The 27,925-nt window shown below is 43.1% G+C and overlaps 1 protein-coding gene across 3 annotated transcripts; it reads right to left on the reverse strand.

Moving 5' to 3' along the window:
* Nucleotides 1–1,115: 1,115 nt before the first annotated feature.
* RANBP10 (RAN binding protein 10) lies at nucleotides 1,116–27,925 on the reverse strand. Of its 3 annotated transcripts, none has more exons than XM_015817584.1 (12): nucleotides 27,873–27,925; nucleotides 19,793–19,960; nucleotides 14,604–14,626; nucleotides 12,060–12,244; nucleotides 10,287–10,399; nucleotides 9,072–9,180; nucleotides 7,820–7,968; nucleotides 6,320–6,515; nucleotides 6,032–6,156; nucleotides 4,908–5,053; nucleotides 2,803–2,914; nucleotides 1,116–1,270 (listed from the first exon to the last, which is right to left on the reverse strand). In XM_015817584.1, exons 1-12 carry the CDS (start codon nucleotides 27,919–27,921, stop codon nucleotides 1,140–1,142), a joined length of 1,506 nt encoding a protein of 501 aa, XP_015673070.1. In that variant the 5' UTR covers nucleotides 27,922–27,925; the 3' UTR covers nucleotides 1,116–1,139. The 3 variants fall into 3 exon arrangements, with proteins under 3 accessions (XP_015673070.1, XP_015673069.1, XP_015673071.1); XM_015817583.1 differs by having other exon boundaries at nucleotides 6,032–6,204; XM_015817585.1 differs by lacking the exon at nucleotides 19,793–19,960 and having other exon boundaries at nucleotides 6,032–6,204.

The following is a 27,925-nucleotide window of genomic DNA, read 5'->3' on the forward strand; positions in this document are numbered from 1 at the left end:
ATTCCATTCCAGGCAGCCCTTTGGGTACCAGGATTAGGAAGCTCTCTTCTCCTTCCTCTTTGAGGCAAGTTTTAGATTGTGAGTTGCCTAAATGTGACCAGATGTGACAAAGGAGAAGTCCCCTAGCAACAGCTTAGGATCACTTGCTTTGATGGAGGGGAGGAAAACCCTGTGTTTCTCCAGAGGTTGTCAAGCTCCCGGCAACCCAGTCAGCATGGCCAATCATCAGCAGTTTGAGAAGTTGTAGCGGAGCAACAAATTCCCACAGCGATGCCCTCGTGTCTGATTGCCGTTAAGAGCTCTTACTACTTCTCCACAGAGTTTGGGGACATAACTCAGGTCACACCAGTTCTCTTTCCAAGCATTGCAGGATATCCTATTCAAGGGGCAGTTGGGAACAGATCCTCTTATTGTTCCCAAGCTCAGCCTTCCCCCAGATTAGTTCCCAGGCTGCATCCGTAGGGTTTCTCAGGGCTGTGTGTCAGAGGCACAGAAAAAAAAAAAAGATCAACTCTTTTTGTTTGGATAGCATGGCTAATATTCCAACACGCACATTCAGACTCCTGGTTTTTTTATGAGGACCAGCAACAGTGAACGATACTGTCCAAAGAAGCACACCTGCCAGTTAAGTTTTTCCGAACGTAAAAAATAAAGTTAAAACAAAAAAAAAAAAGCAAAACAGGCCGTCACCAACTCAAGATACACTTTTTATCTCTAAATGAATTAGAAACCAGCTCAGCACAAACTCTCCAGGTATAAATACTGGGTGGCTCAGTCAGACAAATAAAATAACATAATAAAATAAAAAGGTAAAATCCTAAAGTCAGAAGGCGCTACATCAGAAGGACCAGTGAGAAGGCCAAGTGCTGTGGGTGGGGCAGAGAAGAAGGATGCGGCTGTGATGGGAGGGCGGGATGGGGCGGGGTGGGGAACCCTGCGAGCAGTTTCCAGGGTGAGCAACGAAGAAGGCGCGTCAAGGGTCCTCTCCTCCTCCTCCTCCTCCTCCTCCCCTCCCGCCTCAGTCAACGCTGTGTCCTTCTGCTGGGCAGCGGGTGGAGGGCAGGCGCAGGTGAGAAACCGCAAGGCAGGAAGAGGTGAAAGGGCAGCAACTGGAGGGGTCACTCTGCCTCACTCAGTGGCTAGTGCAAATAGTCGTCCACTCTGGCGAAGGAGCAGGAGCCCAGGCCCACGCGCGCCATGAGTCGCAAGCACTCCGAGGCCTGGCCCAGGGCGAGCAGCAGGGGGGGCTGCTTTGGCAGGTTCTGAGACTCTGAGGAGAGAAAAGAGACCAGAGATGCACAAGGAACATGTCATGCAAAGAGGCTACGTCTTGCTCCCCTCCCCTCCTTCACCCAACCCCCTGACAGTCCTAACCCTTGGCAGATAAATGTTTTGGGCTGATGGGCCCAGAGGGAATTTTGAAAGCCTCTTGTAGCCGTTCTTGCAACCGGGCTGGTAGGAGGGTGGACGCATTTCCAAAATAGTCAAAACAGAATCGCCATTTACTAGCCGGCAAATTAGGGACGTTGCAGTAGGACGCCACTGCTGTTAAGACTGCAAGGGTGCTCTCTAGCACCCCGACTTGTTATTGTCTATTGGGAGGCTGGGGAGGTGATACACTTCCACAAGAAACATGGGGATGCAGCCACTTCTGTTCTCTAAAAAAAATCTGACCCTGATGGAGACTTGGAGCCGTTTTTCCTCAAGGGGACGGCTGAAGAGTTACAACTTCTACTAGCTTCCCAGTCATTGCTCCAAAGTGCATAGGGAATTCAGCATCTTAGCCCAGGGGTAGGCAACCTTGGCTCTTTTATGACTCGTGGACTTCAACTCCCAGAATTCCCGAGCCAGCATGGCTCAGCTTGGAAACCTCTCCCTTTTCCCTCAGCGTGGCTGGCTCAGGAATTCTGGGAGTTGAAGTCCACCCATCTCCGAGTGGCCAAGGTTGAGAAATACAGGCCTTAGGCCAGGGGTAGGCAACCTTGGCTCTTTTTTGACTGGTGGACTTCAACTCCCAGAATTCCTGAGCCAGCCACGCTGAGGGGAAAGGGAGAGGTTTCCAAGCTGAGCCACGCTGGCTCAGGAATTCTGGGAGTTGAAGTCCACGAGTCATGAGGGGGCCAAAGTTGCCTATCCTCATCTTAGCCCATAGTTGTTAACAAGATGGCAGTGATCCAGGACAAATATTCAGGAGACCTTTCAAAAAAAGCCCAGGATGGAAAGAAAATACTAACGAAAAAAAGCTTTCACAGGATAGCTATCTTCTCACAGAGCAATCTATGAGAAAAACTCTTTTTCAGCAGCCACCCCCGTGCAGTCACAGAGTGTAACATTTGCTTTGGCTGACACCTGCCTGACTAACATGAAGCAGCAGCCAACCTAGGCACATCATTTGTCCGAAATGGTATAGGGTTTCCTGCCTGAGCGGGGGGTTGGACTAGATGACCTTCAAGGTCCCTTCCAACTTTACTACTACTACTACTACTACTACTATTATTATTATTATTATTATTATTATTATTATTATTATTATTATTATTATTATTATTATTATTATTATTATTATTATTATTATATGCTTTTCATCCTCCTGTCTTGCCTCCTTTTTCATTCTCATAACTCCCTCCCCTTTCTTTTCTTTACTTTCTTCTCTCTTTCCTATATACACACAGCTACACTCCCTCTCCAGCACAGGTGATCTGCCAAAACCTGCAAAAAAATATGCGGCAAAATTCCTGCCACATTAGCCCTCTCAAGCGGTGCACAGAGCGGAGTTGCAACCGGCTCCTGGCATCTCCTTACCCAAAATAGCGCTATTGAGTGCAGCACACACCGGCTCCCTCTGGATTGGATCCAGCTGCTGACCGACTGGACAGTTCCAAGGATCAGAATAGGCTAACAAGCTGAATGCATCCTGAAAGAGTAATAAGAGGTCTCAGCAGAGAGCAGCAAAAGGTACTTGGTTCCAGTGGCGTTAACTGTTCTACAGGGGCCCTTCAGACTACAATTCCCAAGATTTCTTTTTTATATACAGTATATATACATTTTATTAATAATACAAAATTAAAAACACATTGGCCATAGATATGATGTCACTGATTCCATACACCTTCCAACCTTTTACAATAGTATTAGTACTCATATAGACATATAGTTCTTAAACTTTGCTCACTATTTATAATATATTATTAACACTTTTTCCCTTATTTCTATATATCTATTTATCTTTTAAATATACATTTGTCTATAATCTATATTTTATTCTAGCACTATACATTTATCTTGGCTACCCTCTTATTGTCTATCCAATCATAAAATCGTTCCCAGATTTTGTAGTACTTGGTTTCACTTTTGTCCTTGAGTTCCCATGTAAGTCTATCCATTTCAGCGCAACTGAAAATTTTCAATAATATTTCCTCTTCGGTTGGAGTATCTTTCTCTTTCCATTTTTTAGCGAAGGCTATTCGTGCCGCTGTTACTATATGCAGTAGTAAATAATTTGTGTCTTTCTTATATTTTCTTTCTATAATTCCCAATAAGAGAAATTCCAGTTTGGCTTCTATATCTATTTGCAAAATTTCTTCCAACCACTTCTTTAATAAGTTCCAAAATGTTTGTGCCTTTGGGCATTGCCACCACATGTGGTAATAATTCCAAACGGTCTCTTCACACTTCCAGCATATCGAAATTCCCATGATTTCAAGGCCACTTGGACACAGTACCCTACCTTACCTTGAAGGCATGAGGTTGTCAAATGATACAGCAGAGAACCACAAGGGGCTAATAGGGCATGCCGAGAGCTGCATTCGTAAACTGGCCAAGGCCAGTGTTTATTTTTTTCAAGACAGTTGAGTACTATTTTAAATATTAATAACACTTCTGGGGGAGATTATATTTAAACTGGGGAGGGAGCATAAATTTTGATCATAGTAACTCAACGAAATAAGCTGCAGTTCCCCCCCCCCTTCAAAAGTATAGGATACTAATGCAATAGCTCTCCCTACTGACCAGTGAAAAGTTTTATTTCACAGATGGAAAATAATGCAGAGGAGGAATGATCATCAGAGATTTTGTGTGTGTGTGTGTGTGTGTGTGTGTGAGAGAGAGAGAGAGAGAGAGAGAGAGAGAGAGAGAGAGAGAGAGAGAGAGAGAGAGAGAGAGAGAGAGAGAAAGGCCAAATCTATTTTATTAGTGGGGAGGGGTTTAAATGATTTTGCCAAGGACAGCGATGGTTTCCCAAGCTCTGAATGCCTTGGGACAATTTTTGCTGAATTCTATCTAACACACCAATAAAGGAAAATCAAGGACTAGCACTGATGATGTTACCTAGTTGGGTGATGAAACGTCTGCAGGAAAACAAGCAAGCTAAGAGAGCACTAAGGACTGTAATGTCTTCTACTGCCTTCCTGGTTTCATCTTTTTAAACAAAAAGTGTTCCATTATCTGAGGGGCTTCCACAAAGAAGAGGGGGTCAACCTATTCTGAGGGGCTTCCACAAAGAAAAGGGGGTCAAGCCATTCTCCAAAGCACCAGAAGGCAAGAGAAGAAGCAATGGATGGAAAGTAATCAAGGAGAGAAGCAATCTTGGAACTAAGGAGAAATTTCCTGACAATGAGAACAATTAATCAGTGGAATGGTGTGCCTCCAGAAGTTGTGGATTCTCCATCAAGGGGGGGGTTTAAAGAAGAGACTGGATAGCCATTTGTCTGGAAACGGTATAGGCTCTCCTGCTTGAGCAGGGGGCTGGACTAGCATTAGAAGATCCCTCTAAGATCCCTTCCAACTCTGTTATTCTGTTAAATAAATGCCCAAACCTTAATTATTATTTTTTAACGCAGAAATAAAAGAGAACTCATTTTGGGTGAAAGAGGAGCCGCTCTAGTGAAGAAAACAGCCAAGCTGTGTACCTGTAACATTTTTTTGTGGGCTGTGTTCTTGCCGTAGTCTCTGCATAGCTGCTCGCTGAGGATCTGGAGTTCCCGCCCGAACTGGATCATCCGCTCGGTGGCAGCGTGGTTCCCTCCACAGAGTTGCCTCTGTGGGCAGCCGTCTTCTGGAGAAAAGGGGGAAGGATGGGTCACCAACCTGCATGGCATCGAAGCATCTGCCTTCTTCAGCCTGACTGACCCCCCACCCCCCCCCCAAATGATTGGCCATGTAAGTCACTGGGTACAAAAGGTCTTCTAAAGAGACCTTGACTGGAAGCCCATCTTAATCTTTTAACCTTTCCTCCCCCCCCAGCATTCCAGGACTGACTGCAAATCCATGAATATTGAATATTACAGGCTTAAAAGTCCAGAAGTTAAATTCTATACTGGATCGTAGATGAAAAAAACAAACAAACAAACCCCTTGGTAAACAAGTATTGGGTCTACCCATTGTGTTAAAGCAGGATGGATTCTATACAATTGTTGAATCAACTAGAATACGGGTAATCCTCGATTTGCAACCGATTCATTTATTGACAGTTTGAAGTTACAACGGTGTGGGGGAAAAAAGTGACTTGCAATCAGCCCTCGCGCTTATTACTGTTGTAGCGTCTCTATGATCACGTGATCAAAATCTTGGCTTTTGGCAACCGGGATGTATTTACCACAGCTGCAGGGTCCTGGGGTCACGTGATCGCCCCCTTGCAACCTTCCCAGCCGTCTTCCAACCAGCAAAGACAATGGGGCAGGGCTGGGGAATTCTGGGAGTTGAAGTCCACAAGTCTTAAAGTGGCCAAGTTTGAGGACCCCTGCAATGGGGGAAGCAGATGCACTGCATGATTCATTTAACTGCAGCGATTTGCTGAATAACCAGGGCAAAAAGGTTGCAAAATGACTCCTCCTGTCACAACTGCCTTGCTTAGCCATGGAGATTTTGGACTCAACTGTGGCTTTAAGTCGAGGACCACCCGGTGTGGGAATGGATGGGCTGGAAAAAGCTTCTGATGTGCAGTAATTTTCCATAAGGAACCTCACCTACCCTGGATAATGAACTGTTTCCTCAAAAAGTGCTTTTCCTCTGCCCGCAGGCCGGCCAGACCTACCCATGCTGGAATCATCAGTCTGTAGAATTTCTTCATGCTTGTAAGTGCCATTCATTATTCGGGTGGCTGAATTCTCCAGGATTCCGTTGGGATAGTGCTCCGCCTCCATCTCCATCTCACTGTCACTTGAATGAAGAGGATGGAGGTCATGAGACAGGGAGAGGGGAGGAGAGAAAGAAAGAAAGAAAGAAAGAAAGAAAGAAAGAAAGAAAGAAAGAAAGAAAGAAAGAAAGAAAGAAAGAAATGCCAAAAAAGGAAAAGGCCTGCCCTAAAAGACACCTGTCTCACCTGGTTTCTTGGTTGCTAGTGCTGCTGTGTTGTTGGGATTTGGTAGAATCTGTTGAGTTGGACTCCGAGTAGTTCACGGAGGAAGGGGATGATGAAGAAGAGGAGGAGGAGGACGAACTCAGTGCAGGATATTTACTGTGGCTCTGCTTGCTTTTTAGGGAGGTCACCCCATTGCTACAGCTTGGGCTGTCTGCTCCTGAAGACAGAGAGAGAAGTCAAGGTGGGAAACCTAGCGCTCTTTTAATTATTAAAACTTTAAGCCCCACTAAAGAGAAAGGTTTCCCCTATCCAGTTGTGTCCAACTCTAGGGGGCAGTGATTATCATTTCCTAGTTGAGGGAGCCAGCATTGTCCAAAGACACTGCTGTGGTCATGCGGCCAGCGTGGCTATACACCAAAGGCGCATGGGACGCTGTTACCTTCCCTCTGAAGTGGTACCTATTTATCTACTCGCATTTGCATGCCTTCAAACCGCTAGATCCTCTTGATGCGGGTGAAGGAGGAGAGTGCAAACATTGGCTTGAAACTCAACGTTAAGAAAACCAAGATCATGGCATCCGGCCCTCTCAATTCCTGGCAAATAGATGGGGAAGAAATGGAGGTAGTGACAGATTTTATCTTCCTGGGCTCCAAGATCACCGCAGATGGGAACTGCAGCCAAGAAATTAAAAGACGCTTGCTCCTGGGGAGGAAAGCTGTGGCAAATCTAGACAGCATACTAAAAAGCAGAGACATCACCCTGCCAACAAAAGTGCATAGAGTCAAGGCCATGGTTTTCCCAGTTACAATGTATGGCTGTGAAAACTGGACCATAAGAAAGGCTGAGTGCCAAATAATTGAGGCCTTTCAACTATGGTGCTGGAGAAGACTCCTGTGAGTCCCCTGGACTGCAAGGCGATCAAACCGGTCAGTCCTAGAGGAGATCAACCCCGACTGCTCTTTAGAAGGCCAGATCCTGAAGTGGAAACTCAAGTACTTTGGCCACCTAATGAGAAGGAAGGACTCACTGGAGAAGGGCCTAATGCTGGGAAAGATTGAGGGCGATGGAAGAAGGGGACAACAGAGAATGAGGTGGCTGAATGGGGTCACTGAAGCAGTAGGCGTGAGCTTAAATGGACTCCAGAAGATGGTAGAGGACAGGAAGGCCTGGAGGAACGTTGTCCATGAGGTCACGATGAGTCAGACACGGCTTCGCAACTAACAACATCAACAAACCGCCAGGTGGGGCAAGTAACAATCTACTTCACCGAAGAAATCTAAAATCAGGAGAGATAACCAAACCTGACGAAGTCACTGCCAAAATCTTACTTAGCCTTAACTCTTGTTGAAAGAGCTCAGGCCAGAAACATACTAAGTTACGGAACAGGTAAGCAAGCGGGTTCTTCACTACTAAAGGTACTGTGCAGAATTTAGAGAAGAAGTTCTAACAGCGGCTTCCAGAAAGGTAATGAAAAGTAGACGCCACGTTAGCCCAAAGCCAAGGAGAGAAGCAAACGCCTACCAGTGACGTGGATGTGCAAATTATTGGAGCCATGCCGGGGGCTCAGATTGGGGGAATCCGGGTAGCTGTCTTGTGATTTGGGGCTGCGGGTACTGAAAAAGCGCACTTCGCTGTCTGTTCCATTCACCATCTCCACAAACTGCCGGCACCTGGGATGCACAGGGGGTAGGGGTGGGAAAACAGGCGAATGGGAAATTAGACAGAATAAATAAATAAACACAGTAGTACACTTAATAGTCTGCATTACTACATCTTGGAAATGGCGTGAGGAGAAGCATCCAGAGATAAGAGCTTTTTTTTTGGTTTGACTTTCTTGCGGCAAATGGCTCACAGCTCCAAAGAACTGGAATAAAAATGCACAATTCGTCCACCAAAGTGGCGCACGATCAGATCCCTGCCATATCTATCGACCTGGGCTATTAGGTTGTGAATCCGAGGGTCTTCTTTTTAAATTTTCTGCAGCATTTAGGAAAACATTCTGTAAGTGAAACCATTGGCATACGTCTATAGTCTTTGCTTGCCTGATTTAAAAAAAAGAAAGAAAAAACGAGGTTATTCTGAGCTGTCTGAGAATGCATCCCAATTCACTTTCCCTAAAAAGGGATTCTTCTTCAGCTGCCTTCCATCTGGAAAGATGTCAAGAGTTGCTATTTACAGCAGCACTCCGGAAAGCAAGCTTCAATTATTTGGGTCAGGTCAAATCGTATTTCTTAGAAGATTTATCACCTCCAGCTTTTTTCTGACAGGCTGCCCATCATTCAAAGACTATCCTATTTATTTATTGTGTATTATCCTGTCTTTATTATTTTTACAAATAACTCAAGGCAGTGACAGAGATCCAACACACCTTCTTCCTATGTTCCTTCCAACAACTGTGAGGTGGGTTGGGCTGAGACAGAGTGACTGGCCCAAAGTCACCCAGCTGGCTAAGAAGGGACCTGAACTCATGGTTTCCTGCTTTCTAACTACTAGACCAGAGATGATCAACCTTGGCAACTTTAAGATTTGTGGACTTGAATTCCCAGAATCCCCCATGCTGGCTGGGAAATATTAGGAGTACAAGTCTTAAAGTTGCCAAGATTGGACACCCCTCTACTAAATCAAATTGGCTCTTACATTCCGTTCTGCACCCCCAACCACTTGTTTATAAAAAAAGAGATTCTAAGCCCATCTACTGCTCTGTCACTAATTTTGCTTCCTGACTTTCTCAACACCGTAGTTCTTCGCACAAAGGCATTTACACCGCACTTACTTTAACATGAACAAGAGGTTAGGATTGTGCTCTAGAAGGCCTGGATAGAGCTGCTGTGTTGCTTCAATGGCTTCACCTACTCTTCCTGCCAAAACCAGCTTTTGTATTCCTGGAGGTGAGAATAGAACTGTTAGGAGGCAAGCTGTTGTCTGTCATCTCATATTAGACAGGCAATAAAACTGGATTTACCAATAGATAAATTAGTCAGATGCATTTCCCCCCCCCAGGTGTGAGAACATAAAAGAAGGATGTGTGTCAGCTGCATTTAAAAAAAAAAGAACAAAATTAATTGTGACAAATTCTCATATCCTCAAAGCATTATTTGTTAATCTTTGGACAGCCGTAGTGCATCAACAACACACGGCAGACGGTCTTTCTGCAGTGACCCCACTCATGGCTGTCCTTCCACATGGAAGTCAGCCAACCATCACTCATCTCTTTTGGTATGGGATGAAACGGTATGATTTTCAATATGCTTTCAATTAGTCTTCAATTCTTCCCATCGTGGAAAGTAGAATGAACTGCTGGTTTCATATCAATGAAAACTGCAGATAAGGAGTCTTAAGCATTAACAGTATTTCTTAATAAGGTGCTGGAGCATCGGGCGAAGGTCCAACCTTTCACTGGAGTCTGCTTGAGCTTCCAGTTAACACTTGCTACAACCGGTCCCTTAAACTGGCTTGGAGATGTTGGCATATAGCTTGCTAATTAGTATTAAGCAAATATATCGGCCTATTAACCGCCATGTCTCATTTTGCAATGGCGTTTATTTGGGAACGCTCCAGTTTAATGGTTCCACAATTATTGATGTTGGGTCATAGGTGTTTTTGCCTACTGTTCTATTTGGTTTTTATCTATATTCTACCCATCCATCTAATAACGTGTCCTTAAAAAAACCAAGAAAATAGCTCCCACGGACTTATATTCTACGTTTTCCAATCAGCTTTCCAAAAACGATTTAGCCAGTTTCCAGAACAATCAAATAGTTTGGTTTCATTTGGAAAACTGAAGGAAAGAAAAACGAGACACACAAAAACAGAAAATATACCAGCCATAAAAGAGAACTAGAAGGAGCCATGGAGGACACTTAAGTTTCTGCCTATTCATGCTGGGCTACAGAACTTAATTGCAGATATATCAATGTAATGATGCAGCTGAATTTAAAGACAATTCAGGATTTGGGGAAAGCTACAGCAGTAATACAAACAAGCTTACTTTGTCTGTTCTTTATGGAGATCTGTTCCTCTTGGACTGTACTTTCCGTCACACGGGCGAAGGCGGTTGCTGTAGCACAATATCCATGATGTACCAGATAGGAAGAGACCATGCTAGGAAATATAAAAAGCAGGCAACAGAAAGAGCATCAGTGTCAGGACAAATTCCACAAAAAGTGGGGAACAAGGCGGGGGGAGGGGGGGAAACATCTCTAGGACAGCCACATTAACATTTTGCTTCCCAGTATCCAAATATGCCAAGAAAAGATTGCTTGGGAAGAGAATAGAAAGCACTACCCATCTGACCCTCAGAAAAGTCAGGAGATTAGATCTTTATATATTAAGTGTGACGAATCTGTTCAACTTCCTTGATTTTAATTCCTCTTTGTGGGAATCCCAAAGCAATGGGGAGAAAGAACATTGGTGTGTTCAATCAATATCTTACTATGGAAGTGACCTGGAAACACGTCTAGGCCTATGTATGGGAAGCTTTTTATACATCTGAAATGAAATATGCTGCCTAATTTTTCAATATACCTGCAGGTGACTTATAAAGCCTGTTATTTTCTTTATTGGGAAAAAAATAAGAGATAAAAAGTTGGCCTATTTGCTGAACCTGTCCTGCTTTTGTGTAGATGCTCTAGGAGTAGCAGAAACAGCCAGCTCTGCATGTCTTCTGCTCAGGGCGTACATATGTAGGATGTCTGATTTTCCTTCATTTCTTTTGTGATTTGGCGATATAAAACGAGCATGGCCTTTTGCAAGTCCTTATCTTCCCTTCAGCTCTTATTTCTCATTTCTCTAGCTAACACAGAAGAAACAACGATCAAACCCGGTGCAAAGCAAGCAGCATATCTGCGCTACCAATCAGCTACAAACAAAGTGCCAGGAAAGCAGCTAGCTCCTGCTCGTCCTAAGGCAGGGGTAGGCAACTTTGGCTCTTTTATGACTTGTGGACTTCAACTCCCAGAATTCCCGAGCCAGCCTGGCTCAGCTTGGAAACCTCTCCCTTTCTCCTCAGCATGGCTGGCTCAGGAATTCTGGGAGTTGAAGTCCACGAGTCATAAAAGTTGCCAAGGTTGAGGACCCCTGCCCAAATGCCTGAATTTTGATCACGTGACTGTGAGGAAAAATATTTAATTATTTAAACCAGGGGTCTTCAAACTTGGCTCTTTTATGACTCGGGGACTTCAACTCCCAGAATTCCTCAGCCAGCATGGGGGAACTATGGCCCCTTCATGACTGGTGGACTTCAACTCCCAGAATTCCTGAGCCAGCATGGCTCAGCTTGGAAACCTCTCCCTTTCCCCTCAGCATGGCTGGCTCAGGAATTCTGGGAGTTGGAGTCCATGAGTCATAAAACAGCCAAGCTTGCCTACCCCTGCCCAAATGCCTGAATTTTGATCACGTGACTGTGAGGAAAAATATTTAAATATTTAAACCAGGGGTCTTCAAACTTGGCTCTTTTATGACTCGTGGACTTCAACTCCCAGAATTCCTGAGCCAGCCTGGCTCAGCTTGGAAACCTCTCCCTTTCTCCTCAGCATGGCTGGCTCAGGAATTCTGGGAGTTGAAGTCCACGAGTCCTAAAAGAGCCAAAGTTGCCTACCCCTGTCTTAAGGTAAAGCACCCCCTCTGCTCTTCAGGGACACAGAAAGAAGAACCAATAAAATAAGAATGGTGGTGGGGTGGGGGGAGATGTCATTTTACAGCAGAACGTTCTTGTGAATTTATCGTAAGATTTATCTTGAAGGCAATCCAAGCTGCCACTCACTTCTGTAACATGGCTTGCCATTCCCCTAGCCGGTCACCTATGGGAAACCTTTTAATCGTGCCCTGAATCTTTGCTCGCCACTCTCTCATATAGTCTTCAATGTCGAACACAAATGGCTGTTGCCCAAAGTTGGCATCCACAATCTCTCCGGGTGTCTGGAGCCCCACAGTGGGATATAGATTGGCCTGCCAAAAAAAGAAGCCCAAGTTAAAAAAAAAAAAAAAAACCGGGCTTTTTAGGAAAGAAAGCAGAGACATACATTGTTTGCTCCCCCCTTTTGAAAGGGGCGGCTAATGGAAGCCTGAACAAGGGGCTTCCGGGCCAGACCGACACGATGGGCAAAAAAAATGCATCCCTGAAAAACATTTGGGAAGAGTCAGCGTAATACAGGTAGCCCTCAACTTGCAACCGTCCGTTTAGCGACTGTTCGAAGTTGCAATGGCACTAAAAAAAATAAATGATAGGACCATCTCCACGCTTACGATTGTTGCAGCGTCCCCAGGGTCACCTGATCAAAACTGGGATGCTTGGCAACTGGCATGCATTTATGACGGTTGCAGTGTCCTGGGATCACGTGATCCCCTTTTGTGACCTTCTGACAAGGAAAGGCAATAACACTGGAAGTTTTTAAGAAGAGACTGGACAGCCATCTGTCTGAAATGGTGTAGGGTTTCCTGCCTGAGCAGGGGGTTGGACTAGATGGGCTCCAAGGTCCCTTCCAACTTTATTATTATTATGGATCATCGCACAGTCAGCCAGATGTTCAGACTAGATTTGGCATTTTGTCTACCTATCGAGTCCTTACCCAGGACCTGGGATAGGCAGATGTGGATGTTTGATGGTATTACAGATATCGTCGCAGGATGAAAGCAGTTCCTAGTAAGGCCGCCTTTTGCAATTGACTAATGGCGAATTTGTCAATGCCAATGGTGTCCAAGTGGTGCTCAAGTTGTTTTGGGATTGCACCCAAGGCGCCTATTACTATTGGTACTACCCTTGCTTGCTTTTGCCACAGGCTTTCTATTTCTATTTGTAGGTCTTTGTATTTTGTTATCTTCTCCAGTTCTTTCTCATCTATTCTGCTGTCTCCAGGCACTGCCACGTCCACTCTCCAGACTTATTCCCTTAACAACTGCGTTACTAAGCACTGCAATGATTCGCTTCACAACTGCGGCAGCGAAGGTCATAAGAGGGGACAAAATCCACTTAATTTTAGAAAGGCACATGGCTTAGGCACCACCACTTTGAAAGGCACATTGCTGAAGGAAACTGGAACGAAACTGGCTCCCCAATGTGGAAAATCAGCGTGACTTTCTCATCCAGTCAAAACAAAATTCATACTTCTATTTTGAGCTGCCAAACAATCTGCAACGGCGTAGCTGAGTCAAGGGGGCTGGCCTCTGTGCTTTGTATATTTGCAAAGTGTTGTGTGTGTTTTTTTATTCTACCCAATTTCAGGGACCCATTCAGCACCCAAAGACATTTCGTGTCAGATCCGGAGTATCCAATGCTGATGTACAAAAGAGAACAAACGTTTCACACTGGAACATTATATGTGTTTGCTTTCTTTGTCTCACATGCCTGGGTGATATTATAAAAATATGCCAGCCATTGATGTGTAATTTCTAAAGATTAAAATCATTTATGCCTGCAGCCTGTGGTTAACTGACTCCAAACCAACAAGCATCTTTACTGGCATTCAAGAACAAAAATCTGAGTAAGCAGCTTTCCAAGAATCATCTTCCTAAACCCTCTCAAAAATTACTCTCAGCTGGAACACAGGACCTGTGGTAAAAGTTTGGTAAAACCCTTAAAACTGCTGAATGAAAGAAACCCCGGCTTGATTCATTATGTTCTCGCCCCCCCAGTAGAAATTAATCATTTCCACTCCAACAAGTGGTTTAAGAAACTGTCTACCCTCCAGATGTGGTTTATTGAGAAACTAGGAATTTCTTTCTTTTCGTTATGAATGTATTCTGCTTAACAGTTCACCAAGGTGCAGGTTCCTTATAGTAGACTTGAAGCAGCTAAAGCAGCAGCAGAAAAGGCTGATTTTCAGCTCAAGATCCCATGTTGCTTATTTTAGAGAAGCAGACCACATCCTCGCCAAGTTGCTTCTCAAAAATAAAAATAAAAACAAAAAAATTCTTCTTGATATGGGGAAAAACTTTTGTCCACAATTTGCTCCCCTTTTCTGAAGCCAAAGCTTGTGGGAGAACTCATTTCTCTAACAAAACCTGCCTTTCTGATTGCCGTGGGAGCTTCATCCAAGCTACTAGCGCAGGGGTCTTCAAACCTGGCCCTTTTGTGACTTGTGGACTTCAACTCCCAGAATTCCTCAGCCAGCGTGCACGCTGGCTGAGGAATTCTGGGAGTTGAAGTCCACAAGTCAAAAAAGGGCCAAGTTTGAAGACCCCTGCACTAGCCTAATGCTAACCACTTCCAGATGGTACCCAAGGAGAAGGCAAGGCCCAAGCACCTCCCTCCTTCCCACAGCCACGTTTTCAATCTTTGGTTGAAATATAAAACAAAAGTTGTACTTACAGGAAGGTCTGTGAAGGCTATACCTGTGAAAGAGAAAATATTGAAGTCAAGACAAAGGATTTCCCCTCATTTCCTTAAAACCCATATTGGTCGTATGCAGCACATAAGCAACAAATACGTAATTGGTGGACAATTAAAAAAAAAAACATCTCTAATCCATTCTCAGATTTATTGTGTACGGGTAGTCCTTGACTTACGACTACCATTGAGCCCAACGTTTATATGGTTAAGTGAGAAATCTGTCGAGTTTTGTCCCATTTTGTGAATTTTCTTGCCACATTTATTAAGCGGATCAACTGCGGTTGATAAGTTAGTAACCCGGTTGTTAAACGAATCCCGGCTTCCCCACTGACTTTGCTTGTCAGAAAGTCACAAAAGGGATCGCGTGACCCCAGGATGTTGCGACCGTCATAAATATGAACCGGTTGTCAAGCATCCAAATGTAAATCCCATGAGGGATGGTGAAATGGCGTTAAGTGTGAAAAATGGGCATAAGTCGCTTTTTCAATGCTGTTGTAACTTTGAACAGTCACTAAACGAACGACTGTAAGTTGAGGACTACCTGTATTCTTATTCTGAAATCTGTGTCCAGCAAACTTATCCATGCTCATCTAGGAATTGACCAGAGTAAATAGGTACAAAATTCTACTTCGTCCTCCCATCTTCTATAAAGCAGTTATTGTAAACTGACCGATCGCTTAGTTGAGATGGGAGGTGTAGAAATTCGATAAATAAAATGACTAAATGTTTTAATGGGCGGAGCTACATTAATTCTCAATATATTTAGCTCTTCTGAAAATAAGGCTGAAGATCTGAGCTGTGTGTGTTTCTCTGCACGGAAAGGCAAAGAAGGGGGGGAGTAATTTAATACGTATTTCTTAATATGTGCTTCAGAATTAGCTTTTTCAGAACAATCTTTCTTGGGTTTTTTTTTTAGTCTGTTGCTTTAAAATAATTTTACAGGAGTTAATGAAGCAACCCACTGCTAGGAGAAGGAACAAAGCAGCATGCAGAGGAAGTATTTTTGCTGACCCTATAACTGAGCAAATGCACCAAGTGAGTCAAAGGAAACAGAAGATGCATTCATACAGATGACTGAACACACCCAGGTTGTCATTTTTCCAGGAAGTAACACCCTGGTATATCTATGCTAACAGAATGAAGCATAAGGGTGCTGAGTGTTGATTTGAACTTTAATCTTAATTCGAAGCAAGTAGTGCAAAAGCCTGGAGTATTTTTTTTTTCTTCTTCTGCTACTTCAGTGTCTTCAGACATTATGGAGGAGGGGAATTTAAAGCTAATTCCCAATCAGCAGTAGAAATTAGCGTTTCAACTTTAGCTTCTCAACCTTTGCCCTCTAAATTATCTTGCAGGAACAGGCTAGGTATATGTCTCACCTACTAGGAGAAAACTCAGAACCATGAAGATCTGTGCATTCAGGTAACCAAGAAAAAAACAAAAATGGATTTTGCCTGTTTGTAATCTCAGTGGTGTAAAGTCAGAATCAAAGGACAGAACGTGGCAAACATAACTTGGTGCAATGCGTAGGAAGCAAATATTTCTGGGTACAAAGATAACACCCCACCCTTTTAAAATGTGGCTGCATTCCCCACTTCCTGCTGCAAGGAAAGCAAACCACCTACAAGGCTCTTTCTGCATAGAGCATTTAAGCTTGTTATCTGGGGCTTTCTCTCCTCAACCACAATCACTATGACGAAATTGTAAGCTGCAGGATGGGGACTGGATCTTTCTCCCCCAAATACTTTGCAAAATGCCGTGAATATGGACCACGCTTATATTTACAGGTAGTCCTCAACTTACAATGATTCATTTAGGAACCCAAGTTACAACAACACTGAAAAAAAAAGTGACTTATGACCGTATTTCACACTTATGACCGTGGCAGCCTCCCCACGGTCATGTGGTCAAAATTCAGACGCTTGGCAACTGACTCACATTTATGACGGCCGCAGTGCCCCGGGGTCACGGGATCCCCTTTGGCGATCTTCTGACAAGCAAAGTCAATGGAGGGAGCCAAATTCACTTAACAACTAACAACTAAGTATGACTAACTTAACAACTGCAGTGATTCACTTAACAACGGTAGAAGGGTTGTAAAATGAGCTAAAATTCAACTTAACAATTGTCTCAGATAGTAACAGAGCTTTGGGGCTCAATTGTGGTCGTAAGCCAAGGACTACCTGTATTAAATTTATAGGCTGCCCAGAGTGATTTGGGTCCATCTGCACCAGCACAAGAATATATGAATGATATTCAAGTTATTGGGAAGAATTCATTCTACTTTTCCTTTCCTGCTGCGAACAGCTTTCTGAAAGCTTAACACACTAAGTGGAATTTACGCTACTGTATGGGCTTTTTCTCATTGGTGATACAATTTGTTCCATAGGCAAGATAAATCTATCACCACCATAGGAGCAATGCACATCAATTTTAACACGTATAGGACGGTCATGCTGCAGACTGGAACTTCTTGGGCCAGGCCAGCTGGAACATCTGGGAATTGCTACTGGAGAACGCCAGGTTGATGAAGACAGTTCTGCACATTTTATTTTTCTCTTCTTGGCCCAGCGAGAAAAATCCAATTATTGCTAAAGCAATTCTGAAGAGCAAAGCTGAAACATCTGGCATGCATGATGCATGAAGCCAGAGTGCTGAAGCATCAGACTATAGATTCCTATGATTTTTTTTTTTAAAAAAAAACCTAGATACTCCTGAGAACCCCACCAGTTTATTGTGAAAACAAGAGTTGTCTCCTAACTGTGTTTCTCAACAAGTGGTTATTGAGGGTATTCTACCTTTTGAACCGGGAAGGGCCACTTTGCTATAATTTTCAAAAGCTGCTTATAAACTACACATTTGTATTGCTTCAAAGCAATTTAAATCAATAGTTTTCACCACATGTTGCTGCAGGGAATCCCATAAATCAGGCATGTCAAACTCGTAACGTCACGTGACGTCACGCAACGTATCGGGCCGGTTTTTGCCATTGCCGGCAATGGGGTGGGCACGGCTTCCACGTGATGCGTCCGGCCTGTGCGCCGGCAGTTTGACATCCCTATCATAAATGTATCCAGTGCTCTGGGTAAGTAGCACTTTCACTTACCTACCCCCCAATTTACAATAAGCAATTCTAAAGAAATAAAATAAAATCAGCAGACAACTGTTTCCCTTGCTTTGTGCTAGAGTTATACTCCCCAAAAACTTGCATAAAGCAAAACTCTGAACGGTGGATAAAAGGGGAGTTGCTGTCAAATTTTATAACTCAAATGCTTTGACAAATGTACTCATAAATTTTAGAACCTTAGTTTTCAGTACTACATTAGTCAAAGAGGTTTGCTTCTTTATCTCATGTTCCATGAAAGCGTCTCTTCTATCTTTTTTACAGCTGTATTTCTATTGCACATAGCAGACAACAACGACAACAACAACCAGAATGCATCACAGCACTATGAATACTATTGTCTTTCTTTTGTGCACAGAGGAGATTCTCCCAGGTTAAAAGCGTATCCTAGGAGGGAAGATCCTTCACCAACTTCAGCACAATCTACTATATTCAACCAGTGTTAGAGAGGTCCTTTGATGTTGGGGAAAGGAGACTGGATAAGATATTGATGATTATTTTAACTCCAAATGAATGGGAGTCCCTACTGCACATACAGAAGTAAGTGGGAGATGGGCCACACAACAGAAAAAGTCATATAATGTGATGGTAAATGCATGAGAAAGGAGCTTTGGTAAGAAAATGTTCAAGTAGCTTTGGGGGGAAAGTAATCCAGATTTCTATTATTGATTATGCTGGCATAAGCTGCATAGTAGCATTTTTTCCCAACATACAATGAATTTTATAACAAAAAAAGACCAATTGCATCATAGTGAATTATGTAAAGCGAGGGAAACTTGTACTTTCTCTGATTTAAAAAAACCCTATAAACCTGCATTGGAAGTTGATAAAAAAGACCACAACCTACTACTTGATAATATAGAAAAATGTGGGTTAGACAGCATCACCACGGTAGCTGGCTGACCGGCCGTACTCAGCATGCGATCCTCAATGGAACCACATCTACATGGAGGGAAATATGTAGTGGGGTACCCCAAGGCTCTGTTTTAAGCCCAGCACTCTTCAACATCTTCATCAATGATTTGGATGAGGGGATAGATGGGGAACTCATCAAATTTGCAGACGACACCAAGCTGGCAGGAATAGCCAACACTCCAGAACATAGGTTTCAAATACAGAAGGATCTTGACAAACTTGAACATTGGGTGCTATCTAACAAAATGAAATTCAATGCTGAAAAAAGTAAGGTTCTACATTTAGGCAAGAAAAATCAAATACACAGATATGGTATATAGGGGATACCTTGCTCAATAGTAGTAACTGCAAGAGGCAATTTGGAGTCCTAGTGGACAAACACTTAAATATAAACCAACAGTGTGCTGCAGCTGCCAAAAAAAGCCAACACAGTTCTAGGCTGCATTAACATTAGGGATAGAATCAAAATCACGTGAAGTGTTAATATTACTTTGTATTAATGCCTTGGTAAGACCAACTTGGAAAACTGCATCCAGTTTTGGTCGCCACAATGTAAAAAAGATGTTGAGACTTTAAAAAGAGTGCAGAGAAGAGCAATAAAGATGATTAGGGAACTGGAGGTTAAAACATATAAAGAACAGTTGCTGGAATTGGGTATGTCTAGTTTAACGAAGAGAAGAACCAGGGTGACATGATAGCAGTGTTCCAATATCTCAGGGGCTGCCACAAAGAAGAGGGAGTCAAGCTATTCTCCAAAGCACCTGAAGGCAGGACAAGAAGCAATGGACGGAAACTAATCAAGGAGAGAAGCAACCTAGAACTAATGACAGTTAAAACAATCAGTGGAACAACTTCTCTCCAGAAGTTGTGAATACTCCAACACTGGAAGTTTTAAGAAGAGATTGGACAACCATTTGCTTGAAATAGTATAGGGTTTCCTGCCTGAACAGGGGTTGGACTGGAAGACCTCAAAGGTCTCTCCCAACTCTGTTATTCTGTTAATTCTGTTCTGACTATACGATCAATCACTTTGTTCTTTTGAATGGAACCCAATTCTGACAGGGAACTTATGAACACATCAACATTTCAAAGGAGGTCAGAGAAAACTGTACCAAGTGTTCCATCCGCTTACCTAAACTGTGCCCATTCTTTGTGTAGAAGCAGGTGTTGTTGATGAGGTTCACACAGCAGCCGATTACATCGCCAGTAGTGAACGTGGGGCCGTAGGGCTGCCCTGTCCCTGATGAGCAGAAGGAGTGTCCATCATCGCCATGATAGCCATAGGAATGCTTATCCCAACCTAAACAAAAGAGAGAGAAAAAGAATAAACAAAGAGCCCATGTTTAGAAAGTAACATGTTTGACATCGGGAAAGAAGAGATTCATAGGTGACATCACTAGGAAATGTACCAGCATTTGTATTAGTCATGAAAGAGGATTCCAGTATGTGCAAAACATTCTTCATAGAATGTTCTGACTCCTAAGGGTTGGAACTCAAAACCAAATACTCAGAACATGGCCCTTTTCAAGGTTGAACCACTCCCAGAGTGCTTAGAAAAGCTGTTTAGGAGTCAGAATGTTCTGTGAAGATATTTAGAAGATAATTAGGGGGGAAAAGTGAGTGCGATAAATAAGCTGTCCTGTTCCCAACACACAGAAGACAGAAAATAGAGAACTGTTTATCATGGCGAAATAAGATTTTAGCGACTAAAACTATGGATTTTTTAAAAAAACTGTTACAGGTAGTTCACGACGAACAATGTTTTGTTTAGTGACTGTCAAAGTTACAACAACCCTGAAAAAAGTGACTTATAATTGTTTTTCACACTTAACAACCACTGCAGCATTCCCAGGGCCATGCGGTCAGAACTCAGGTGCTTGACAACCGATTCCTATTTATGAAGGTTGCAGTGTCCTACGGTCGTGTGTTCACTTTTTGCGATCTTCTAGCAAGCAAAGTCAATTGGGAAGCTAGATAACAACCATGTGACTCGTTTAACAACTGCAGTGATTCACTTAACAACTGTGACAGGAAAGTCCTAAAATGGGACAAAATTCATTGAACAAATGTCTCACTTAGCTGCAGAAATGTTGAGCTCAATTGTGGTCTTAACGCAGGGACTATATGTATTTCTATAAATTGCAATATAACCCTAACTCCTTCCTCTACAGCAGGGGTGTCAAACTGCCAGCCTGCAAAACTGCGCTCACCCCATTGCCGGCAATGGGGGAAAAAAAGTCGCGATACGTCGCGACACGTGACGTTGCGAGTTTGACACCCCTGCTCTACGGGATGGCTATATAAACCAGTGAAGAAAGTATTATTCAGGCTGGTTTGTTTTTAAGTTTTCAATCCAAATAAAACTGTAGGAATCTAAAACCTACATTTCCACCGATCTCTTATGCAGATAGTTGCCCAAGCTACAGCATGGCTGCCTCTTCGTGAAGTTGTCCTTTCTTGACAGTTTTCATCACAAATCCAACCAAATGCAGGATTTGCATTTCAAGGTCTGGTTAAAGGGAACACGAGGCTTAGAAAGAAACACAATCCTCTATTCCCTTCATAATCACTTACTAGTACAGCGGTTCTCAACCTATGGGTCGCGACCCCATTTGGGGTCGATCGACCATTTCACGGGGGTCACCAAGCAAGGCTGTCCGCCATTTTTTCCCCCTTTTCCGGCGGGTGCCTTACTTCCCTTGGGCTGGGCCAGCTGGTGGTCGGCCTGCTCCGTCTCTGCCGCTTGCCAGCTACGCCTCGGCCGGCGCAGGGGGCGGAACCACGCATGCATAGCGCTCCCGGGCAGGAAAGTCCTCGACTTACGACCGGTTCGGTAGTCCTCAACTTACGACCGGTTTAGTCCTCGACGTACGACCGGTTTAGTCCTCGACTTACGACCGGTTTAGTCCTCGACTTATGACCGGTTGGAGGTCGCGGCATTAAAAAGGTTGAGAACCACTGTACTAGTACTTAAGAAATTAAGAAGGCACGTTGGCACTCATCTGTGGTATACAGGCAGTCTGAACTAATCAGGAGCCTTTTCAAGTCTAGAAAACAATTCAAGATATTACACAAAAAATTTGCTGGGCTGATCACTGTCTGATCCCAGCAGCCTGCCATAGACCAAACCAGTTAAGTACCTAACTCCTCTTTAAGAAACCCAAAGATCCTCCACTAAAGCCTATATATAGTATTTTTGGATCTGGGCTAAAGAAGGCCTCTTTGTTTATTCTGAAGAATCCTAGTCACAGAACGAGCTTTTGTGTGGCTTCCACAGATTTATGTTTAGCCACACACGGAAGACATTGTTTTTCTCATTCTCTTTGAACATAAACCACAGTTTCCAGTCAAGGAAGTATTGAAGCATCATGTTGCACAATCCACAATCAAGTAATCATGGACTAAATATATTCGGCTGTACCACAAGCAGTCCCTGGCACAGGAACTGGATGCTCAGGATAAAGTCCTAGTAACTTCAAGCCAAAAATACTAGGACCATGCCTAAGGCCAAAAGCCGGACAAATAAAAATTAGATTCAAGTGTTTTAAGGTCCAGATTGATTTAGCCATAGTTAAGATCTATGAAACACACAGAATGAAATCTGACAATATGGCAACTCTCTTCCATTTCATAAATACCTAGCTTCAAAGTAGTCCTATAATCACATTATGCTAGAATTGCTTGCTAGCAGGAGCAGTTTTTCTTCTCGCTGCTACAAAAGGAACGCCGAAGGTTAAACTATCACGGAGATTAAACTACATTCAAACATCCAGGATGGAGCACATAAAAATATACAGTGTGCTCTTGCTTGTGATGTCAGGTTGCTCCAATTGCTGTCAACACCCTTATCTGAAATGACAGTCACATTCAGCTACTCTAAAGGGCTCCACCTGAAAACAGCTTATATTTAGTTCCGAATTAAAACAGAGACAGGGTGACCTACTTGATCCTTACACACCCAAACTCCTAACGATCTGTTTAGGAATGCTTGTACATACATCTGACTTTTAAAACAGTGATTTGGGGAATAGACACCCAGATGACAACCTAGCACTGGAATCCCCAGCATTTTCCAGGATACGTTACCCCGCCCTTTTGGAGCCCTCTTCAGTCATCTGCTATGGCTAACTTTCAGTTTCACACCAAATTAAGCACCAGAAAAAAACAGACAATTGGATATAGTTTGATATATTGTTGTTGTTAGTTGCGAAGTCGTGTCCTGTCCGATTCATCGCAACCCCATGACAATGTTCCTACAGGCCTTCCTGTCCTCTACCATCTTCTGGAGTCCATTTATGATATTTTTTGATATATTAAATTGCAACTAAAAACTTTAGAGGCAAGGTACCTGCCAAGCCTTATTCACAATAGTGACTGCTGCTGCTTTACGTCAACAAAAGGCTGCAAGGGAGGTGTTTATTGATCATGAAGTTTCAAATTTGATAGGAAAAGAAACAGAAGTGCAAATGGTTCAGCGGTTTTCCAAAAGTGATGCCCAGGATTTAAACTTGCCAAGTGCAATATAAACAGTATATTTTAGGTAGGAATTCCCTAAGCACAAAAAAACCCTCTAAAAATTGAGAAACCTGGAAAAAAAAATCAGAAGTATCAAGTTTATACATCAGAAAACTAGAGATTGTCCTCTTTTGCAACCACAACTGGGAGTGGCAACTCAGTCGTTAAGTGAAGCAGTTGCTAAATAAAACTGACTGTGCTGACAACCGTACTCCAGCTTGCCTTTGCTTTACACACTTGTGAAAATCACAAAATGCGAGGAAGCAAATTTACTTTTTCATCACCATCAATATGAACAGTCACTAAACGAGGACTACTATATTACATTATTCAGACAGTCTATCATAGAAGTATGAGTTTTCATCATGCCAGGCATGGTAAGACATGGTTTACAAAGCCACACAAAAGGCATACTTGGCAGGCTATCGAAAACACCCCTACCTCTTCTTAATATATGACAATTGTTAGGATAAATTTTGCTACCATCATTGGTTCCTTTCGTACAAAGCGCCTTAGATTGGATCACCAATTGCTTTATATTTGGGGAATAAGGTTTCCAAATTACAGCAAAACTCAATTTTGTGGACTTGCGTTCAGCTATCTTCGGATGCAACGTACATAACTTGGGACTTCACCCCCCCCCAAGTAATACACAAAGTACACTGTTTCTAAAACAAGACAACAGAGGGTATTTATACCATGCAAATGATGTCAAAACAGAGGAAATGACGCGCAATAATGCAAACAACGTAGCTTGATACAAATGATGCCAATCACGTACATTCAAATTGAATGGACATTTGGCTTGAACAGAATCTGTTCAAAACTGAGCTATTTACAGATCTTAATCTCCACAAAGACCACAGGTGCCCGAAAGAGTAACTGGGGTAACTGTTTTCTCATCAGAGTTGCTGGTGGTGTATCAACCCCTTTTTTCCGAATCAGCTTAAACGGGCATATAGAACAGTAGCCTTATTTGTGTTCTGCAAACAGCGGCATTCACCATCTGTCCGTTCTAGTGATGTGTTTGTCAGGAAGATGTTACTGGAAAAGCCTGGAGAGCCCAACTATCTGAACAAATGAATGGCCATTATGTCAGAAGCTGCAACCAAATCCGTTTCTCGTAGCCAGCCTCCAAAGAGATTCAATTCCAGGGACGCCCTCAAAGGCCTGCACTGAGCACCCGTCACGTGGGCATCTCTTAATAGTGTTGGCAGACTCTCACCTGATGCTGTCAATTACATGGCTTCTTGCAACTAAGCGTGGGCAATTTTAGATTAAGAAAGAAGCTGCTAACATTAAGGACTAATTATTCGTTAGCGCGTGAGGCAGATGCCAGGGTTTAAACGTAGAGCCACATGTTGAAATAGAAGAATCCAAAATGAAGTCACGGGCGTAAAAAAAATTAGGACAGGTTTAAACAGAATTTGTATTTAAAAAAAAGAAAAAAAGAAATCTAAATATCTAAAGCAGGGGTAGTCAACCTTGGCTCTTTTATGACTCGTGGACTTCAACTCCCAGAATTCCTGAGCCAGCTAAGCTGGCTCAGGAATTCTGGGAATTGAAGTCCACGAGTCATAAAAGAGCCAAGGTTGACTACCCCTGATCTAAAGAGTGTTGAACTGAACTGCCAGCCTGTTCTGTGAACCTTTTCAACCTTATTTTGGCCATGAAAATACGCTTTTGTAGTAATTTCACAATGCTTACAAACGTCAAGAGGTTTTTCATCATGCCAGATGCCATTTCTGTTGCCAAAGGTTTCCTAATGCTGGGACAAGCATCCAAATATACATCATTTCCAATGGGATATGCATTTTGCTGAGGAGGCACGATGCATGTATTGGCCCAGCTGAGGGATAAATTCCTCTACTCTGGAGAGTTTCACGCCCAAATGTGAGGAAATGTAATAGGGAGGCTGGGCAGATGCCAAACAAGAAACTATAAGACTAGGAAATCTTCCGAAAATTTAGGGTAGTGTTATAGTACCATCTGCTTCCAATTTACAGTAGCAAAGCTGCTTTTCCACGAGACTAAAAGCAGAAGGAGCCAAGAGAAGCAGAAGTATTCCATCAGCTAAAAAAAAAAAACCCCAACAGATTTAGGATTCTCCAAACAGCTGCTTGCTAGATCCTCATTATTTAAAACCTTGCCTATCTTAGGCAGTTGTTGAAGAAATGCCATCTCAGTTTGGCAATTTCCCTCTTTCTTTATTACGCTCTTCCTTATTTTGGATTGTAAAGCAAGGGGGTTATCTTTCCCTTAGTGATCTTGAAGCTGCTTTCAAAGCTTTCTTTCTAACTAAAGAGAAGGGTAACATTCCTTGAAAATAAAAGAATAGAGAGAAAAGTTTGTGTTGGCACCAACATTTTCCATTTTAATTATGTTAGAAAAACAGCCAATCCAATAGAAGTGCCATCAATAAATAGCACAGATGGTAGTTCTATAAATATGAGCATCTAGTTTAATCCAAGCGTCCTAATTCATTGTGGGAAATCTGGTGACCAAGAATTGCATCCAATCCTTGAATCTACTTTTTATAGGCCTAGACCAGGGGGGGCCAAACTACTGGCCTGCGGGCCAGATGCATCATAGCAAAACCGTGCCCACCCCATTGCTGACAATGGCAAAAAAGTCACAATATGTCGCGACACGTCACATGACGTTGTGAGTTTGACACCCCTGGCCTAGAAACTATTAGCACTTTTTAGGGCTAAGAAGACCTAAATCTGGACTATTTGCAGCTATCTAGTGACTGTCTGGACTTTGCAAAAATCCAGAAAATCTCTAGATAGCTGCAAACAGCCCTTGGTCCAGGTTTTTTGAAAGCCAGATCATTTTATTTGCAAATTGCATGTATGTATTTAAATAAAAACAAAAAATAGGAAAAGAAAAATAATGCAATCTACATATATGCAAAAGTGTCATCATTATATTAACACGCTTACGAGGTTTTACAACACCAGCTTTAGGAAAGAATGACCACGTTTCATTACAACCGTCCATGCATAATCTATAACTTCAAGAAAGTTTTATCACTATTAAAAATTCCCCTATTCCCCCCAACCCAATAAAAACTGGAACCTCTCAGCTGTCACATGCCCACCCCCTGCCCACTTTGCATTATTACCCTCATCCACTGCGGCCCACAAAAAAAAGAATTATAAACTAAGATTCTTAACAAAGGGGTTATCCGGTCTTGCCCCATCTAAAGAGGGTATAAAATCACACACACAAAAAAAACCCTTTACATTTAGCAATAAGAAATTCAAAGCTGAATGGGCAGAAATAAAAACAGCAATGCTGGGCGGGGGGGGGAGAGGGGCTGACTTGGGGGTAAAAGCACAGAAACAAAAGATTCAAGAACAGATGATGGAAGTCAAGAAGAAGAAGAAAACTAGAGATGCTTGGCACATCCAGCTTCACCTATTTTGGGAACAAACTCCCAAAGCCACGAGGGCAGCAAAGTAATAACTTTACAAACATAGGATGGTCAGATCACATCTAGCCACAGCTTTGGTTCAAATGATTATAGGAAAGCTGTGTTAATCCTTGGTGGCAAAAAAAAAAAAGGACCAGGGCATCTTTTTCCAACTAACGAGTGATATTAAAACACAAGCTTTCATAAACTGTAGCTCAGTGGTTCTCAACCTTTTTAATGTCGCGACCCCAACCGGTCGTAAGTCGAGGACTAAACCGGTCGTAAGTCGAGGACTAAACCGGTTGTAAGTCGAGGACTAAACCGGTCGTAATTCGAGGACTACCCAACCGGTCGTAAGTCGAGGACTTTCCCTGCCCGGGAGCGCCGCGCATGCGTGGTTCCGCCCCCTGCGCCGGCCGAGGCATAGCTGGCAAGCGGCAGAGACGGAGCAGGCCGACCACCAGCTGGCCCAGCCCAAGGGAGGTAAGGCACCCGCCGGAAAAGGGGGGAAAAATGGCGGACAAAAAAAATGGCGGACAGCCTTGCTTGGCGACCCCCATGAAATGGTCGATCGACCCCAAATGGGGTCCTGACCCACAGGTTGAGAACCACTGCTGTAGCTGATTTCATCAGATGCACAGAGTGTGACGAGACCAGTTTTTCCTCAGGTTTGGAAGCTTGAAGATGTGCGGACTTCAATCCCCAGAATTCCCCATGGCTGGCAGGGGAATTTTGGGAGGTGAAGTCCACATATCTGCCAAGGTTGAAAAACACCGGGCTAGACTTAGAGAGGATTTAAATTGGGGTGGAGGATGGGCAAAGGAAGAAGATAGATTGGTTATGCGGATTGACAGGTAAGACATTACGAATTCCCATCAATTATCAATTGTAATGTGTCCGAAACCTGCTGTTTTTTGCCTGAGACTGCCTTTAATCTTTTGATATATATAAGACCTCAAGATTTTTTCACTTGAGGTTGCTTTTTAAGTAATCACTTTGAGGTCTCCTAAAGAGTTCCTGGGAGATTGATATCGAGTCCTGATGCCAAATTCATTGTTATGCCTTTTAATACAATTTGTTACATTAAACAAATTATTAAATTGTACTTCAACTATATGGAAATATAGACTCCTCCTATTTTTGCAATTCAAGCAATGTTCTCCCCAAAAAAAGTCTGCCCATGGATTCCAGAAGTAAGTTTTTTTCTTTTCTTTCTGGATTGTAGACATCCAGTCAACAGCTCAGGAGCAAACACAAATAGTTGTTAGCAGTGACTCACCAGGAAGTCTGTTCATGTTGACACCTTGGGCAGAGAGTCCTATTCCCATGTAC

This window comes from Protobothrops mucrosquamatus, unplaced genomic scaffold, assembly GCF_001527695.2.
Source record: "Protobothrops mucrosquamatus isolate PMUCROS unplaced genomic scaffold, P.Mucros_1.0 scaffold605, whole genome shotgun sequence".
NCBI lineage: Eukaryota > Metazoa > Chordata > Lepidosauria > Squamata > Viperidae > Protobothrops > Protobothrops mucrosquamatus.

Excerpts from the sequence above, each read along its gene's own strand:
- RANBP10 (XM_015817583.1), bottom strand. The coding sequence starts at position 27,921 with ATGGGAATAGGACTCTCTGCCCAAGGTGTCAACATGAACAGACTTCCT. Across the intron at positions 19,961-27,872 it reads CAACATGAACAGACTTCCTG|GTTGGGATAAGCATTCCTAT; the intron begins GTGAGTCACTGC and ends TCTTTTGTTTAG. Across the intron at positions 9,181-10,286 it reads CTCCATAAAGAACAGACAAA|GAATACAAAAGCTGGTTTTG; the intron begins GTAAGCTTGTTT and ends TCTCACCTCCAG.